This window comes from Procambarus clarkii, chromosome 91 (assembly GCF_040958095.1).
Source record: "Procambarus clarkii isolate CNS0578487 chromosome 91, FALCON_Pclarkii_2.0, whole genome shotgun sequence".
Lineage (NCBI taxonomy): Eukaryota > Metazoa > Arthropoda > Malacostraca > Decapoda > Cambaridae > Procambarus > Procambarus clarkii.
The window spans coordinates 13275456-13294989 of record NC_091240.1 but is presented as its reverse complement, the minus strand read 5'-3'; the positions used below and the strand labels follow the sequence as shown (position 1 = coordinate 13294989).

Sequence of the window (19534 nt, the reverse complement as noted above, 5' to 3'; positions counted from 1 at the left end):
TGGCATAGTAAAGGCACGAAGGAGGGAAATGCCAGTGTTTGACGGTAGACTTGCAGTTGGTGAGTGCCAGCTACGGAAATGTGATCAAATACTCTCGGTTCGGTGGAAAGACAAGAGAGAAGTGAACATGCTGACAACCGTTCATGAGGGTACAATGGTGAACAGTGGCAAGGTGAACCGTGTAACGAAAGAACCAGTATATAAGCCAGATTGTGTTCTTGACAATAATATCAACATGCGTTTGATTGATAAGGCTGACATGATGGCTGGTACTATTGAGTGTGTGTGGAAAACATTGAAATGGACGAAAAAAGTGTTTTTCCATCTTGTTGACATGAGCATGTTGAACTACTATAATATGTATCTGGTGAAAACTGGACGTAAACCTAGTTTCCGTGCATTTGCTTTTACACTCGCGACACAGTTATTAGCAAAGTTTGGTAAAGATGTCCCTGGCATACAAAGACCAATCATGAACCCAGTGTTGCAGCATGCTGCTACACCCAGGCTCGCTCACATGGAGGCCTTTCAGCAACACAGACTAAAACATTTGCCACCAGCTGGAAAGCGTGCAATAGGCCAACGTGAATGCCTAGTATGTAAAACAACAAAATGGAGAGAACAGAAACGTAAAGTGGTGCAAACATGGTGTGAAGTGTGTGCAGTTCCATTGTGTGCTGTCGACTGCTTCAACGACTACCTCTCACTCCAAGAATTCTAAATGGGCAATAATAGTGCAAAAACCTGTACATAGTGCGTGCTCGTGTGGACATATAATAATGAGCATTGTGATTACATAATATAATGGCGTAATGGAAAACATTTGTGTGCGCATGTGTATACTCGATGTATGCAACATTTATTGACAATGACTGTGATGTAACATTATGTGCAACACAATTAGTGACTAATATTGCTAATAAAATAGGCCTAGACACTGTAAATAATGACACAAAAATAAATTCGTGGCAACTCTGGCTGCTTGAAGACCGCGCGCGACGCCTCTGGGACGCACCATGCATGAGCGATCATGCAGGGTGTGACGTCATCGCCCATCTTGTCAGCTCAATTACGTCGTCGGTAAGTACAATTTAATTTTTCAGTCAGCCTTCAGCCAGCCAGCCTGCGGACTATTCCCGTGCCTACGACGTTCGTTAGTTTGCTGCTCTTGCTGCCGTCTTTGGCAACATGTCTTGGGCTGACATTCGGGCACGGGTTTTTTGGCGCATTACCTAGTTAATGTTCCTGTTCCTCGTCGGGCCTGTGTCGCTTTGGGTCGGCAGTTGCAGCCAGTTGCCTCAGCTTTGCGTTGAGGAGCAAGCAATGACTGCCTCCCAGGTAAGTCCCTCTTGTTTTTGTCTTTTGGTAAGTAGCTCCGGGGAGCTGATAGAGCTCCCCCCAGAAAGCCAGCGTTGAATGTAATGAAACACCATTTTCTGGGTAAGACCTGGAGGCTCCCCGGCAACCCTCCTCCCCCTGTTCGGCGGTTTTTCTCATGTTTTTTATATATAGCCTCAGAACTGGGGTCGTGGGTAGCCGGTGCAAGGGGTCTGCGGTTTCTCCTTCGCCCTCCTAGGGAGGGGGAGCTGCGCAGACGGCGACGCAGCAATGTGGTGATGTTATACTCATTTGCTCGTTTTTGTTTAGGGAGTTTTGTTCATTAGTTCGGCTCTTAGTAGCAATTTCTTCACCAGAATAGGGGTTTGTTTTGGGATGCTTACCTTTCTAAGTGCCTGACCCAGTCAATGGCATACATAGAATGCTTCCAACTACTGTATATGAGTGGTTTCTATAGGCCATTGCTCCTCGTGCCTCTCTGAGGGGGCCAGGTTCTGGCTCATGGTCCCCGGTAGACCTAAGAATTCCATTAACACTGACTGATGCCAAAAGTCTAATATTAACATATCAGCCTGGGATAGCTCCGGGGAGCCTCCGGGGTCTCACCCAGAAAATGGGGTTTCATTACATTCAACGCTGGTTTTTTTCGGTGCACCTCTGTGGTGTCATATTTGAATGCAGTGTAGTGGTTAAAGAACTCTAAGTTTCCCATAGTCTCCTCTCCTGAAATCAGATGTTTCATCTGCTTCATTTTCCTCATTCTCTTCTAGATTATAATGCATTGCATACCTGTACTTTATTTCCAAAAGGACATGGTCACTGTTGCCCAAGGGAAGAAGGTACTCACCTTCTTCAAACTTGACATTCAGAAGGTACTGAATGTCAAACTTGACATTCAGAAGGTACTGGATGTCAAGTTTGGTGTTGCCCAGTTGCTAGCAACAGGGAGCCACAGAGAATCCAATGGAAATGCATTTCATTACATTCATTGATGGTTTTTGTGTCCAGAACAGTACTAGTGCCAATGCCGTAATTCCATGCCAGTTTCTTGCTTGCCACACAATAATCTAGTTTCTCCAATAACTTTGCAATTTTTATCCATGGTAAGGAAGTTCCTCTTTCTTTACCTTCTATACCCTTGCCATTATTGTGTGATGACATGGGTTCAAATCAGAAATGAGAATACAGCTTATCCAAAGAGAAGTACAGTAAGTGAAAATGTAAGAGTAATCATAGATGACTGTAGCCCTACAATTTGACTTCTAAGAATTTTTAAGATCTGAATTGACCCAGTCCCACTGTAGTACAGTATTAAGCATGTGACCGAATTCATATCCCACTAAAATAATTGATCTATATTTCAGCCTAGAGATGTAAACTGCTGCCATGTAGCTCAAAACATTGCAGAAAGAATTACTAAAGAGATTTCATGCGACTTCTCGATGCCCCAGCTTGTGTTACTTACAAGAGTGTATGTTCCTACGTTACGTAGACACTACCATCATTATGTATTTGCACTGAACATTATCAAAGACCAATGGAAACAAGTAAGTTTTATGATTATTGTTTATGATATGAAATATTTATCTCTATAATAAGCACTGATTCTTTAGAGCTGCTAATATCAATCGGGCCTCTGATGACCTTTGATGGTCAGCTTAACACATTGGTGAAGAAAGCATAGATCAATCTTCACCAAGCTAAACTACACATTAAGGTGTAAGCATATCAATTGATAGTTTGCCATAGAGCTCTTGCCCCATCCTCCTACAATCACCACCAAGTGGCTTACCAAGTCACAGGATCACTTCCCAGCTAAACCCTCACTCCCGAGCTTGATTCATTATACATATAGTACAGTCATGCACCTGTGCTGGAGCTGAGATATCAGCTTTTCCTTAATTAAGGTAAGTGGTTTTGGACTTTTTTGGGACATCTCTTCCATGCAGGGACCCATGTTGCTTGTGCGAATTTGAGGGTTGTTCATCATCTGTGCCACCTGGTGACGTTCATACGTTCTGCCTCTGACATGCTGCCTGTTGGGTCGGTGACACTTTCGACCCCGAGTTGTGTGGGACTTGTTCCCCACATGTGACTCTCTTTTTCCCATTTTCCTCTTGAAGTTCAGAGGTTTCAGGCAGCGTCCATTTTGCTTTTGAGGTTTTCTGTGTTACAGCAGTTAAGGTTCTGTGGCTAGATGAATGGCCTGGATTTTCCCCACTTGGTGTTACAGACTCTGATTTGGAGGTGTTGGTTAATTCAACTATGATTCTGTCTGCATCGCCTCTTCCTTTCCCTGTGGGCTGGTTTTGCCCTTTTCCTTCTCATCCTGCTACTGGCTCTGAAATGTCTGAGGGTCCCGGAGTCTGGGCATAGTTTAGCTCGGGATGTGGTTTGTGCTGATTCAGGGTTTGCCCCGTCCGACTTGGTCATGGAGGCAGTTAAGTCTCTTGCTCATGCCGAGGCTTCTGGGTCTTTCCTGCTGGCCTCCTCTTTTGAAGTCTCCAACGAAATCTGCTTTTCTATCAAGAGTGGTGGGCATGAACGAGGACTCTACCCTGGGGCCCTCTGCGGTTCCATGAGCTCAGGGAGAGTTGGAGTAGGGCCCTTGGCCCCCTGTTTATCCATTGTGATCCTTAGTGCCTTCTGCAGAGGGTGTTTTGTTCTAGGGTGTGGGGTTTTCTTATCCCCCCTCCCTGTTTTTTCTGTTCACCCTGAGGCAAGGGTGAACAACCCTTGCCTCAGGGTGATGATCACCTGTATTGCCTCCATCATGCTGCCTGTTGGGTTGGTGACACCTTCAACCCGAAGTCTTGCGATATGTACTCCCTCTCATGCTCCAATTTACCCATTCTTCTTTGGAAGGTCTTATAGGTCAGGCAGGGTGCGAGTTGCATTGTAGGTATAGATTGGTTGCCTGCTCAGCTGCCCTGGGGTTGACCCCATGCCTTCCCCCCGGGTCAAGCCTGGCCTTGGGCCGGGCTACGGGAGTAGAAGAACTCCCAGAACCTCATCAAGCAGGTATTAGGTTTCATGGTGGGGCGACATGCTTACCACTTTCGTTGCCTTCCTTTTGGCTTGAATCTGGCACATTCCATTTTCACACGTCTTACCCGGATCGTGGTGATACGTCTGCTTCTGCTAGGGGTTAGGGTTCTGGCCTACCTCGAAGACTGGTTGGTTTGGGATCCCAGCGATCTGCTTGTCTGCTCACCTGGTGTGTGGCTGTTTTTCAGCTCGCCAGGTTCGGGTTCCTGGTGAACTAGAGGAAGTCACAACTGGATCTAGTTCCATCCCCATGTTTGGACCTGGCCGAGACTCGTTTGGGACTCTCAGAACGCTTCCATGTCTCTTCCCTTATGCAGTGTTGCTGCGACTGCAGTGTTGCTGCGACTGCAGCAACAGCCTTCAGCTATTCCTGGGGGGGAGGGGAGGGTCCCGGGTCACTCGGAGGTTGCTCGGGCAGTTGTGTAGGTGTCTGAAGTTCGTTGTGCTAGTTTACCCACCAGGTCGGATCTGGCTTTGGCGCCTGTTCTGGTTCCTTCGATGACGTTCCTTCCACCTCTCTTGTGACCGCTGGGTTCGTCCGCCGTGGACCTTGCATCGGTTGTTGTGTTGCCGGCTTCCTCTTTGGCTTTGGGTTCAGTCCCTTTTCGCTTCCCCGAGCCCTCGCTCAATGTGTTCACGGATGCCTCGTCTCTCGGCTGGGGTCTTGTGACCAGTGTTCACCAGACCAGCCAGGGGCTGTGGGCTCCATGCTTCTTTTTGGCTCACAGCATGGTGCGGGAGTTTGTGGCAGTGTGGCTTTTGCTTCAGCAGGCTTGGGTTGCTCGGGGGCTCTACTATCAGGCTCCATTCGGACTGTGCCCCAGCGGTTCATTATCTGAACCACAGGGGGGGGCCTATCTTTGGTCCTAGGATCTTTGGAGCTGGTCGCTTTGAGTGACTCGTCTGCTGGATTCTCGGGGTTTAGCTCTCCGTGTTGTTCACATCCTTGGTGTGTCAAATGTCCTGGTGGATGGTTCATCCTGTCATGGTTGGCTCTAACAAACGTACAGGCCCGCGGAGGTGGATCTCTTCACGTCGGTCCCGCTGTGGTCCCGGCGTCTCCCGATATATGTGGCGCCCTTCCCCAACTACAGAGCCTTTGCGGTAGATTCTTTTCGGCAGGACTGGTGGAGGTAGGGTTACCTGTATCTCTTCTCACCAGTCCAGCTATTGCTTTGGGTTCTGGCTCGGTTGGAGTCTTATCACGGGAGAATCGTCCATGTGGCCCTGTGGTGTCCCGCCCAGCCTTAGTTTCAGGCACTGGTGTCCAAACCCGGGGTGTTTTCCATGGCTCCGCCTCTTCCAACAGATCGAGCCAGTCCGGTACCTGGCTGGTTCGATCTACTCCTCCGCTCTTCGTGTCTAGTCTTTTTGTCGCAGGCGTATCACCACTTGTATGGTGGTCAGGTGGTGTTATGGGGGGGGGGGGGAGCAGGTGGTTGTACTGAGAGGGCCAATAGTAAAAATCACAGTTCTTAAAATAGTGTAGGATAGGAGGATAGGCCCCGACCCCCCAGGGAAGAATGTTCCCAACAATGAATACTTGCTTGGCTATATTAACTTCTGCCGTCTAAGGTAGATCATCTACTACTTTGGTTCAACAGGATGTAAAGATACTCTTAGCTTATTCCTTATTTATTAAACCCTCTAATAACCCCCCATATACATTAATACAATAAATCACTTTGCCACTCTACCTTACATTAAATACCTTGGTCCACATAAGCAGGATGCAAGGTTTACAATTGCAACTAGGGTAGAGACTACTTTCCTGACTGGCACTTATATCATAGGTATCACAGACTTAAGCACACGTGGGTTCACTAGTCCCCTAGAGTACACTTAGAGATACCAAAACACTAGCTAAGGTTACACAAGAACTAAATTCACACCTAGCCAGTAACACAGTAATACACAGTCAGATACTTATCTTGTATAACAAACACAGAATAAGGTAAGCGAAGAGAGAAGGAGGAGGAGAACAGAACCCACAAGGGACAGTGTAAACACCACAGCCGCCAGAACCAGAAGAAAGATCTCTCGCACAACCCCGAGCTCTCTCAAGTTGCTGCCGGGAAAATATCTAACTGATTATACATCCCTAATCATTACAAGTCTTCACCGACATTCATTACTAGTTACTTTAACACTTCTAAGAATAGCTGATAACTAGTTCAATATTATATTTAATAATCAACATGCCCAGAGTCAGAATGATCTGTGAATAACAAGATTCGTCTTACATCTGGCAAGGGAGACAGAAACAAATACGCATCAGGGGTATGAGAAGCCCTGAATATAAACGTTATTGTTAATTAAATATCCTTCTTACTGGAGTGAGAGCACACAACCGACCCGATAGCATTCACTTCTTAGGTTGTTTTCTGTTTCTGTTCGGGTTGTTTTGTCCTTCTTGGCTCTTTCAGGACCGTCATCTTATGCCAAATACTGTCACGCCACAAATAGACTGGAGCCAGAGCACACAACCGACCCGATAGCATCAGCCTCAAGAACTGAGGTGTGGATCGCTGGTGTGGTAGGTCTGGGGCTACCCCTTCCCCCTTCCGGGGAGGTGGGGGCTGCTCAGACAGCAGCGTGACGATGGGTGACGTCATACTAGTTTGCTCGTTTTTGTTTGTGGAGTTCTGTCCACTCGTTCGGCTTTTGGTTGCAATTTTCACCAGAATAGGAGTTTGTTTTGGGACGCCTACCTCTCTGGGTGCCTAACCAGGTCGATGGCAGACATAGAATGCTTCCAATTACACGGGGGTTTCTATAGGCCATTGCTCCCCTTGCCTCACTAGAGGGGGCCGGGTTCTGGCTCGTGGTCCCCGGTAGGCCCATAAGAACTCCATACACATGACTGATGCCAAAGTCTGACATTAGCATATCGGCCTGGGATAACTCTGGGGAGCCTCCGGGACTCACCCAGAAAATGGCATTTCATTACATTCAACGCTGGTCTTTTCTTGCAAACCACGGAGTTATTACATTTAATAGGTGCACGACAAGGGTTAAAGGGCCAGATTCTGGTCCTGGCTCTTTGTAGGTTCTTGTGGGTCGTTAGCGGCCTGATGTGTTTCCAAAGCTTTGACGTTTCCCTGAGTGGTCCATCCAAGAGAAGCATTTCATTACATTCGTGCTGGATTTTTATTCATTTGTAGGTGCAGTATAGATTGATTTATTACAATACCTTTGGGAGAGTAATAACATTGCCATTTACACAGTGTACATTGAAATGAAGCAAATGAGCCAGTTCAGTTATATCAAGGGGTATATTTGTTTGTGCCAAAATAATAATTCAGGTACATAAATAAGTTATAATCATACTATATACTGTACAGTATATTATATTAAAAGGAGAGGGCCATGCCTTATTACCTGCTTGTATTTTTCTGCAGTTGCAAATTATAGATGGTCAACAAAAGCTTACAATGAGTGAACTGAGAAGTATTCCTGGCAGCCAATTAGAAAGACAAGACATACTACTAGTTGCGGAACATGTAAACAAGCAGTTAACTGGTAAGTGTGTTGTTATTAGTGTGTAACTTCCATACACACTAATATTTTTGATCTTGATTGCTTCCATAGGCACTTGTCCTAGTCTTCCCAAGGAGAGGATGAGACACAGCCAGGCACTGTCAACATGCCATCCCCATTGTACTCACCTAGTTGTGTTTGCGGGGGTTGAGCTCTGGCTCTCTGGTCTCGCTTCTCAACAATCGATCAACTGGTGATTGGGGCTGGGATCTTTTCCCATATCCCTACCAAGTAACAGTGGGGGGAAAGGCAAACACTGGATGCTGCTCAATGCCTCCCAAAGTGGTTTCCAAAAGGGGTTGGTCATCTCCAAGTTCTAATCAAGATTGAACCTATGTATGTCTGGGTTCAGTTACAGCACTGAGTATACTCATTTCAGCTGTATATAAACAAACTTTTGTAACATGCCTACTGGGTGTTTGTATTCCTGCCTATCTCCAAGATTAAGCCTATACAATACCTGTTAGGTGACTGCTAATCTTAGGCCTTTATCTCTTCTTTGGATTGTGGTCCAGAGTAAAGGTATTGGGCCTGTTCTGGGTTTTTCCACTAACACATTCTGTTACACAGGCTGCTTACTAATTTGAACTACAGGAAAACAAATTTATGAATAACTCTGCCGCAATTTTGATCGAATTATGCCGTCTCTTGATTTGGATGAAATCTGAGTTTGTGTGCAAAAAACTGGTTTTACTGAATGTTAAAATTTCTGCATGTTTTCTGGTATCATGACTCCATCAATGGCATTCCATGACCAACAGCAGGCGAGGTCCCAACCCTACCTTCTCCTTAGAGAAGAGGGGAACTTAACCCCTGATGGAATAATATCTGACTAATGGGATGACAAGCCACTGCAGCAAATGAGAGAATCTGAGCAACTACATCCTCAGGAAAGAGGAGAGACAAAAGGGGGAAAGCAAATAAAACCAGTGTTGAATGTAATGAACGCCAATTTCTGGATGAGCCTCAGAATCTCCTTGAAGCTACTATCACTGATTCGGTGCCATATTATACGGTGCCTTCAATCTTGGACTACTATTGGTCTACTGGGGACTACGAACCAGAACCTGGCCCCCCTCAGAGAGCCGCAAGGAGCGATGGCCTATGAACACTTAACATTTACAGTAATCATAATTGCCACCATCACGGAAGGCACCCAGAAAGTTAGGCAAAACAAAACAGGTAATTGCATGGTTAAAATGAGACCACAGCTTCAAAAATTGCCAAAAGAACTCCCACCAATAGTGAAAACAAATCACCCAAATTTTGTGAAACTAGTGAAAGCTATTTTGCCCCACCTTTCCCCTCAATTGGGGGAAGGAGGGAGGTAGATCAGGTCAGCTGGGGCCCCACCACCCTCATTTCTATGAGGATGATGAAACACGCCGACACCCTGGGAAAGGAAGGATGTCAGAGAGCCTCTGGGGCTCGCCCAGAAATTGGGATTTCATAACATTTAATGCTAGTTTTCTTGAGAGAGCCCCCATTGGCTCCCTGAAGCTAACTACCCGCAGAGAAGGACAAAAATGGGCATGAACCAGGGAGGTGGTAGCACTGCAGGTAACAAGTCAAAAATACAACAGACAATCAGAACAAACCAAAGTCCCAAGGACCCAAAGTCACGCAGGTCCATCAAAGACCGGGAACAGGAAACTAGGGAAACAACAATGAGGCCACTGAAACAAAACTGGTAGCACAAAGGCTGTGGCAAAACAGTCACTCAACAACACACAGGATGCATCCCAGCCAAGGGATCCAAGCAACAAAAACCAAAGGACCCCCACCCGAAGACCACCAACCCAACCCTTGCCAGAAAAGAAGGAGCCAGTGTCAGACGACCAAATGCCCATCAGGGCTAAGTAAACAAAACATGGATTGAAGGGGCCACCACAAACGAGCAGAAGGAAAAGAATGAAACCTGTCCAGAGATCAGGCAGGCTCAAGCAGCGCACAAGCAGACTAAAGGTGGAAAATAGCATGAGAAAGCCCGCAAAATGGGGCCAAAAACAGTGACCCCGAATGCAAGCATGAGAGGCCCCACCAATGCCGAATGAGAAGAGGCAACAGCAATTGCCAAAAGATGCCAAACTAGAAATGGCCCCCAAAAAAGGACAAAACAATCTGGTCAAGCCAAAGAACAACAACGAAGGGATAGAAAAAGGCGAAAAGCTCGACGGCTGATTTTCTATGTGGTTCCGTCCAGGGTATGTCCATCGTCACGACCGATGGTCTGTCCTGTTTTTCCGTATTTGGCCTGGCGTTGCTGTTTCTCTGGCTTTGCCACTCCAAGTGACTCGAACCCATACTGCCAGGAGCACTCTGCAACTGGTGTACAGGACCCCTTAACCACTCGACCATCACAACCGGACAAAAGATGATGGTAGCCGAGGCTATATATGCATCATCCCCTATACTAGTATATGCTAATTCCCCATCATCATATATATATATATATAATATATGATGATGAGGGAATTAGCCTCGGCTACCATCATCATTTGTCCGAACGTGATGGTCTAGTGGTTAAGGGGTCCTATACACCAGTTGCAGAGTGCTCCTGGCAGTATGGGTTCGAGTCACTTCTGGGGGTGTGAGTTTTCAGTTGCATATAGTCCTGGGGACCATTCAGGCTTGTTCGCATATATACATACATATATACACACACATGCATTCACATATATTTGTCTCTTTTACTCTGACAGGGTGAGATAGCTGATAGAGAAACTAGTGTGCAATTAAACACTTAATTACTGAAGGTAATTAAGGTGCTTTATAAGCTCAGGTTATATAATTACATCACATACATACATTCATTGCATAATTGATACATTACATGGTCAATCTTGAGTACAAGTCCAATATATCATCAAGTGTTCCAGTACTCATATAGTAATTACACAGTTCAGCATACCTCAGCCCAGGAGGGCGAAAGTCAGACAATATGGGACATTCTACAATATAATGTTCAAGAGAGTGCATGTTTTCTCTTTCACAAAGTTGACACATTGTGTACTCGACATTTGGGTTTTGAGAAAGCTGCCAGATACCTCTATATCCCAGGCATATTCTGGCCACTATAACATCACATTCCCGGGTTCTTGTTCTATTAGTCCCATATGTGAATGTCTCCTCATGATACCAGTATCTATCGTAATATTTAATGCTATAACTTTCTCCTTCGATTGACTGTTGCCACAGTCTAATATATATATACATCAGCCCGGTATAGCTCCGGGGGGGCCCTCGGGGTCTCGCCAAGAAAATGGCGTTTCATTACATTCAACGCTGTTTTTTTCTTAAGTCAGCTATGTATTTCAGGTGAGAGCCTTTGTGTAGGGGCCATTGTGAGAGAGGTTGGTCCGCATCAGGTTTGGCGACAGGTTGATGCTAACCAGAGAACACCTGTTGATGCAATACTGAGATCATCAGGTTATCGTGAACAGGGTAAGGTTGATACTGTACATTTATATTTGAATGGTAATTATGCATGTTACTTTGTTTGTTTTCAAAGGACGTTTTCTTCTCATCTATTATTGTAGCTTTAGCTTTTCTACAACTATCTTCCTTTTTCAATCATTAACAATGCTTTTGATTGTACACAGTATAATTTTCTGAGGTGAGTCCTGTTGGCTCCCTGAAGCTATCAAATTGACATGTGCTATATTAGTGTGGTGCAATCAGTCCTTGGAGTTTGAGTGCTTACTGGGGCCCATGAGCCAGAGCCTGGCCCCCTCAGAGAGGCCAACCTGTCCACTTACAAATTATATCTCTCTTTTGCTCGTATGCGATATGGCCAAAAAAGGCTGTAATATGAAAATGAGAAATAATTAAAAATAAATTTTTGATTTTTTTCTGGGGGGGAGCCCCTATGGCTCCCCGGAGCTATCCAGGCTGATATGGATACCCTAATTATTTTGCATCAGTCGATGTGGGTGGAGTTCTAGGCCTACCGGGGACCACGAGCCAGAACCTGGTCCCCTCACAGAGGCACGAGGAGCAATGGTTCATAGAAATGCACATGTGATTTGGAGCATTCTATATCTGTCATTGACCGGGACAGGCACCCAGAAAGGTAAGCGCCACAAAACAAACCCCAAACTCCCCAAAAGAAAAACAAGCAAACAAGCATGACGTCACACGAGCCTCATGTCTGCGCAGCTCTCTGCCTCTCCGGGAGGGGGAAGGGGAGCCCCAGACCCTCGCGCCGACATCCACACTTCAGTTCCTCGGGTGATGGGATCGTGCATAGTCAAGTGGCTCCAACTCCAACTACACATCAAGAAGTCAACACCAGCAATCAACAGCCAATTAATGCACAACTATATTCTACCCACTTCAAGACTCCGCTCCAATATAGAAGCATCAAGAAATATGGACCAATAGGCCCTCTGCAATTACTTCCATTCTTACCTTCAATACCCATTGTTTTGTGTTCTGGCTTGTGTTGAAAGTTTGTTTTCACCTCATCCAAAACTGTTGTAACATATCACCTCACCCAAATGCAGGTATAAAAAATCGAAGATGTTTAAGCTCTATTCAGTTATAGTTGTGTGTGTGTGTGTAAACTAAAAGTCTTTGAAACTGTAATAAGTTTTACGAAACGTGCTCAAGTGTCGCGTCAGACTAGAAATAAAAATGAATTTGGAGAATTGATTTTTCAATTACCATCAACAGTGAAAAGAAACATAAGAAAGATCGAGAAAATTCGTGTTAGAATTATTAATCTTACTTTTTCGGTCATATTTAATAATATATATACATATACACACATATACACATATATTGATTATGCTCACTCTACTGCTCCTACCTATAGGCTCAGAGCTGCCTAGGAATGCTGGCTCTGAGACTCTGACTAATCCTATTTAAGAGTTTTGCCACCCTCACACACAAGCTCCGCATTTCTCTAAGAAACTCTATTAAGGCAATGCCGGCAAGATTCACTTCGCTTGTTATTGTGTGAGGGACGCTATGGCGGGGCACAGTGAGTGAGCATTATTGAGAAGAGATCATATTCAATGTCTGAGGGTGCGGCCTGGCTGGTATGGTGGAGCGCCTGACCCGCACGTCTGCTCTGCCCAGAGGCTGGGAACAGACTTCTTCTTTGATGGTGTCCTACCTGCGAGCTTCGTCTCGGCGACAGTATTACATTCCTGGTGTTTTTATTCACCTTTTTCTTGCTCTTCGTAGGTTGTTTTCTCTTTTGCATTGGGTTGTCTTGTCCTTTCTTGGGTTTTCAGGGCTACAGTTATTTGATGTTTCATACTGTCGCCTCGCTTCGTGCGGCGCTGGCGGAGCTGCTCCGGCTTGCGTTCTGGGTGGACGTCACATCCGCCCCGTTCCATACGCTTTCTCGTGTTTTGTTTCACCTCCGGCTTGCTCATGCGTCACCCGAGCCATCCTGGTCCTTGATCAGGGTGCCCTCTTTTCTTCTTTTCCTCAGCTTGTGGTAACCCCTTCGGTTCAAGTTTGGTTTTCATAGGCCATATTTTGTTGGCATGGGCCTCTGCGGGTCGGGTTGGGGGAGCTTCCGGCTCTCTTCCGGTGCATGGGTTTCTGCTCTTTTGGTACTGGTGGTAGGTTTGTATGTTTGCAGCCTTTCTCCGTCCTTCTGGAGACGGTCGAGACGGCTGCTCTCCGGAGGGGTCCTTAGGGTTATTAATGCTTGATTGGTTCGGCCGGGGGTGCGTCCTGTGTTGTCCGGTTGCGATGCTTTGCCGTTACCTGCGTACCGTGTCTGGGGATGCATTTTGGGTTGATCTGGTTCCCCTCGTTCCCTGTTTCAGGGCTCGGGTCTCCCAGGTCATCCGCAGAGTTTTTCCGTCTTCCAGCCTTCGGTCTGTCCTTGCGCCCGTGCTGTTCGGACGTTTGCAGCTTTTGCTGCTGTGTTGTTGACGTCTAGGGGCTCATTTCGGGCACAGGGATTTGAGGGTCGCACAGGTTCTTGGCCCTCCCATTCTTTATGCGCATCTGCTCCTGTGCGTTCTTGTTGCCTTGGATTGCAGGTTGCAGCCTGTTGTCTCGGCTTCGCGTTGTGGAGTTTGTGGCAGCCGCCTACCGGGTTAGCCCTTTCTTTACCTTCTCTTTAGGTATGTAGCTCCAGGAAGCCGTAGGGGCTCCCCACAGAAAACCAGCATTGAATGTAATGAAACGCCATTTTCTGGATGAGTCCCGGAGGTTCTCCAGCAACCCTCCCTCCTATCGGGTGGCGTTTTTTTCGCTTTGGTTGAAGCTTAACTTCCGAATTGAACCTAGGCAGCTGGCGTGGTAGGTCCGGGGCTCCCCCTTCCCCTCTCGGGGCGGGGAGGGTTGCGCGGACGATCGGCGCGGCAGTAAAGTTTGGTATTTGCTTGTTTGCTTGTTTCCTTGTGATTGTAGGGAGTTTCTACCTCTCTGTTCATTTTTTTGTTTTAGTTTTTTACCATGTGGGTTTTGTTTTGTTACGCCTACCTTTCTGGGTGCCTTATCCCGGTCGATGGCAGATAAAGAAAACCCCAACCACAAGGGGGTTTTCCAGGGCCATTGCTCCATGAAACCTCTCTGAAAGGGCCGGGTTCTGGCGCTGGTCCCTGGTAGGTCTGAACTCCTTAGCTAATGTCCCGGTCTAATATAACATACATTAGCCCGATAAGCTCCAGGGAGCCGTAGGGGCTCACCCAGAAAATGGAGTTTCATTACATTCAACGGTGTTTTTTTTTTTTTTATAAAGAACCAAATTTGACTTTCAATGATAAGATTTCTAATGATTCCAATTTTTTATTTAAGAATGTGTAGTTATTGTGTTATGTCTTTTGGATTATTCCCTAGTGGACTTTGTAATTACAGTTTGTAATAACATCAAAAATTTTGTTTGATATAATTGTTTTCTAACTACTAGTATTTGTGTGTAATTTATCTTTTTTCTGTTTGCAGATATAGAACTTTTTTTTGAGGAATTTGTGAGATGTGGCTATCCTCACTCAACAGTTTCTTACCTAGATATGAAGCAGTTGATTTCCGAGTTAGGTTGGAAAGGTAAAGAAAAGGATATATTTAGGTAAGTTTCTTATCTGACATCAGTTACTCTTGTCATACCTGGTTGATGGGGTTCCTGGGAGTTCTTCTACTCCCCAAGCCCGAGGCCAGGCTTGACTTGTGAGAGTTTGGTCCACTAGGCTGTTGCTTGGAGCGGCCCGGAGGCCCACATACCCACCACAGCCCGGTTGGTCCGGCACTCCTTGAAGGAATAAATCTAGTTTCCTCTTGAAGATGTCCACGGTTGTTCCGGCAATATTTTCTTATGCTTAACCTCAAGAAGATACTCCACACAAGTGGAGTATCTTCTTGAGGTTATCTTGAGTTGATTTCGGGGCCTTTTTTTTTAGTGTCTCCGCGACCCGGTCCTCGACCAGGCCTCCACCCCCAGGAAGCAGCCCGTGACAGCTGACTAACTCCCAGGTACCTATTTACTGCTAGGTAACAGGGGCATCAGGGTGAAAGAAACTGCCCATCGTTTCTCGCCGGCACCCGGGATCGAACCCAGGACCACAGGATCATGTGTCCAGCGTGCTGTGCGCTTGGTCGGAGTACCACAGGGTTCAGTTCTTGCACAGGTGATGTTCATTGTCTACATAAATGATCGACCAGTTGGAATACAGAATTATATGAACATGTTTGCTGATGATGCTAAGATAATAGGAAGGATAAGAAACTTAGATGATTGTCATGCCCTTCAAGATGACCTGGACAAATTAAGTATATGGAGCATCACTTGGCAAATGGAATTTAATGTGAATAAATGCCATGTTATGGAATGTGGAATAGGAGAACATAGACCCCACACAACCTATAAATTAAGTGAGAAAACCTTAAAGAATTCTGATAAAGAAAGAGATCTAGGGGTGGTTTTAGATAGAAAACTATCACCTGAGGACCACATAAAGAACGTTGTGTGAGGAGCCTATGCCATGCTTTCTAACTTCAGAATTACTTTTAAATACATGGATGGTGAAATACTAAAGAAATTGTTCATGACTTTTGTTAGGCCAAAGCTAGAATATGCAGCGGTTGTGTGGTGCCCATATCTTAAGAAGCACATCAACAAACTGGAAAAGGTGCAAAGACATGCTACTAAGTGGCTCCCAGAACTGAAGGGCAAGAGCTACGAGGAGAGGATAGTGGCATTAAATATGCCAAAACTAGAAGACAGAAGAAAAAGGTGATATGATCACTACATACAAAATAGTAACAGGAAATAATAAAATCGACAGGGAAGATTCCTGAGACCTGGAACTTCAAGAACAAGAGGTCATAGATTTAAACTAATTAAACAAAGATGCAGAAGAAATATAAGAAAATTCACTTTCGCAAACAGAGTGGTAGACGGTTGGAACAAGTGAGAAGGTGGTGGAGGCCAAGACCATCAGTAGTTTCAAAGCGTTTTATGACAGAGTGCTGGGTAGACAGGACACCACGAGCGTAGCTCTCATCCTGTAACTATACTTAGGTAATTACACCACTAGCAATGCTCCTGGTATGTTACTCAGCTTGACTGTGTCGTGGCATGGTCGTGTTTCCGCTCTGCAGGTGAGATTGTCCTGTCTGGCGACACGGTTGGCCAGGTGCTGGTTCTCGACTTCTGTGGGGTGCTTGCCTAGTTGTGCTTGCGGGGGGCTGAGCTCTGGCTCTTTGGTCCTGCTTCTCTACTGTGTTCGACGGGTGTGCGGTTTCCAGTGCCTACTGGGCTCTATCCTCTCTGCATTTGCTCCTGTGTGTGTGGCATCTGCCTCCACCACTTCGCATCCTAGTGCCTTCCATTTCCTACCTCGTCTGACATTGATCAGGTTCTTTTTAATGTCTGTGACTCATTTGGGTACTCAGCTTCCTCCTGTGTCCCCTTGTGCATGTACCACCCTTGGGCGCTACTCCATCCTTGTTTACTCTGTCACTTCCCCGCTTGGCAGGGTTGTGTCAATGGCTCCCAACAGGGGTGTTGGGTGTTGTGTGTTTTGTTTGGACACCTTGCGGGTGTCTTCGGTGACTTTCTTGGGGGTCTTCGTTGTCCTGTGGGGCAATGCCCCGCATATCGGTGCTTTTTGTTTCGTTTTTCGGCTTCCTCTATTTGGACGCTTCCTCATTCCCTCGGTCCTTGTTTGTGTCCTCCTTTATTGCTTGGTCTCTGATCTCTGGACACTTTCTTGCTTATCTTCGGTGCCTGGCTGCACCCTTTTATCTATGGTGTCCCTCTGTGTATATGCACCTTCCACTACACATTTTGTGGTTGGTCGTGTTCATTGCCTTACCGGCTGCTACTTGGTCCGTATTCGGGGGTTTTCCTGGCCTTTTTCCATTTTTCCTCTTCCTATGCTACACTTGACTGTGTATCTGGATCGGTGCTTTTTGGCTGTACTGTTGTTGGGTTCTTGGATGGGCCTCTGTCCATGTTCAGTTCCCTGCTTTTGGACTACCCCGGTGTTCAATTTAGGTACTAAGTTCCTTCACTTTTTCTTGTATCTCACTGCAGGCTTCTGTGTTGCACTCTCTGTGGGGGGGGTTGCAGACTTTCGGTCCACTACTCCTGCCCTACTGGTTCCTTTTCTTGTGACGGGTAGCTGGGATTCCGGTCCTGGTTCCGGCTTTTCTTTGTTTCTTTTCCGGAACGTGTGTTTTTGTTTTCCTGCGGATTCATGTCCTGCGTAGTTCTCCTCATGGATACCTCGAGGGATGTGTGCGTAGTTCTTCCCTGCTGGAGCCAGTTGCGCTGCTCCTTTGGGTTGCGGGGTCGCTGTTTTCGCTTTGCGCCTTGCACTTTCGTTCGTGGTGCTCATTTTCCTCATTGGCCTCTGCCTGGACCTGGCTCCTTGGTGTTTGGCCTTGTTGGTCCTTCAGGAATCCTAGGGGGTTCCTCCCGGATGGGGCATTTCTTCTTGCCCGGGTTGGTTCCTTTTTGGCTCTCTAGGATTGGGTTCCTTGTTCCCTGGCGGCTGTTCTTTTTGGTTTTGCCTGCCTGGCAGGACCTGCCACCTTCTTCGGTTCTGGTCCTGTGGATCTTACCGCGGCTCTGCCTCTTTTTGCGGATCGGTCCAGCTCTCTACTGGGCTGGTTCGTTTTTCCCCTCGGGTTTTTGCGTCTCGGGGGTTTTGTATCTAGTTCTCGTCGCTTGTGTGGGCACTGGAGGTTTCGTTGTTGGTCTCCTGCCTGCATGCTTTGTCTCGAAGGTGGTGTATAGTTTTCCTGGTGGTCCTTCCGGTTTTCCTATCAATGCAAAGGGTCCTTTGGTCTGTGATAGCATTGACTTGTCTTCCCTTCCGGGTTGTTCCGGGACCGTCTTCTGGGACCGTGTACTGTTGCCTCGTCTTGGATGGTGCTGGCGGGGCCACTCCAGCTTGCGTTCTATGTGGCTGTTCCTTCTGCTCCGTTCCGCTTGCTGTCTTGGGCGTTGTTTCACCTCCGGTCTACTCTTGATTTTCCGGTGCCGTCCTGGTCGTTGGCCTGGGTGGTCTGTTTTCTTCTTCTCCTCGTTTTGGTTTTTTAGGTTAGGGCGCGTGGCGTCCGCCTCCCGGATTCTTCCCTATTTTCCTTATCTGTGGTGAGGTAGCTCCGGGAGCCGATGGGGCTCCCATCCCCCAGAAAACCAGCGTTGAATGTAATGAAAAGCCATTTTCTGAGCGAGTCCTGGAGGCTCCCCAGCATCCCTCCCTCCCTCCCGCTGGTCGGCAGTGTTTTTCGCGTATTTTGACATCCAGCTTAAGAACTGCCAGTTGGATCGCCTACGTGGATGGTCTGGGGATCCCCCTTCCCCCTTTCGGGTAGGGGAGGTTCTGCAGACGGCGGTGCGGCGACGTGATGACGTCATGCTAGTTTGATAATTTTGTTTGGGGATTTCTGTCCACTCGTTCAGCTTTCGGTAGCAATATTTTCACCAGAATAGGGGTTTGTTTTGGGGCACCTACCTCTCTGGGTGTCTGTCCCAGTCGATGGCAGACATAGAATGCTCCTAACCACCGGGAGGTTTCTATAGGCCATTGCTCCTCGTGCCTCTCTGAGGGGGCCAGGTTCTGGTTCGTGGTCCCTGGTAGGCAAGAACTCCAAGCACATTGACTGATGCCAGAAAGTTATACATATCCATTCAGCCTGGATAGCTCCAGGAAGTCTCCGGGACTCACCCAGCATTAGCAGTTTAAGGAGCATAACCAAGCAAATATTGCGTCAGCCAGAAAAATGATAGGATGGATTACAAGAACTTCAAATCCAGGGATCCCATCACAATGGTTGTACTCTTCAAGTCACTTGTGTTGTCCCATCTTGAGTACTGCTCAGTACTTGCTTCCCCCTTCAGAGCAGGAGAGAGTGCTGAAATAGAGGGAATACAGAGAACATATATACGGCACGCATAGACGAGATAAAACACCTAAATTATTGGGATCGTCTCAAAGCTCTCCAAATGTACTCTCTAGAAAGGAGACGAGAGAGATACCAAATAATATACACATGGAAAATACTGGAGGGCCAGGTCCCAAATCTACACAGTAAAATAACACCGTACTGGAGTGAACGATATGGAAGAAAATGCAAGATTGAACCAGTGAAGAGCAGAGGTGCCATAGGCACAATCAGAGAACACTGTATA

General features: G+C 46.7%; 1 protein-coding gene across 1 annotated transcript in view; it reads left to right on the top strand.

Moving 5' to 3' along the window:
- Positions 1 to 19534, top strand: part of LOC123774031 (uncharacterized) — a 67578-nt gene that overhangs the window by 3935 nt on the left and 44109 nt on the right. Inside the window, exons 2-6 of the mRNA XM_069318919.1 lie at positions 814 to 1080; positions 2703 to 2885; positions 7788 to 7908; positions 11245 to 11370; positions 14839 to 14962. Of these exons, the coding sequence (XP_069175020.1) occupies positions 814 to 1080; positions 2703 to 2885; positions 7788 to 7908; positions 11245 to 11370; positions 14839 to 14962 (821 nt within the window). The remainder of the gene's footprint in view (positions 1 to 813; positions 1081 to 2702; positions 2886 to 7787; positions 7909 to 11244; positions 11371 to 14838; positions 14963 to 19534) is intronic.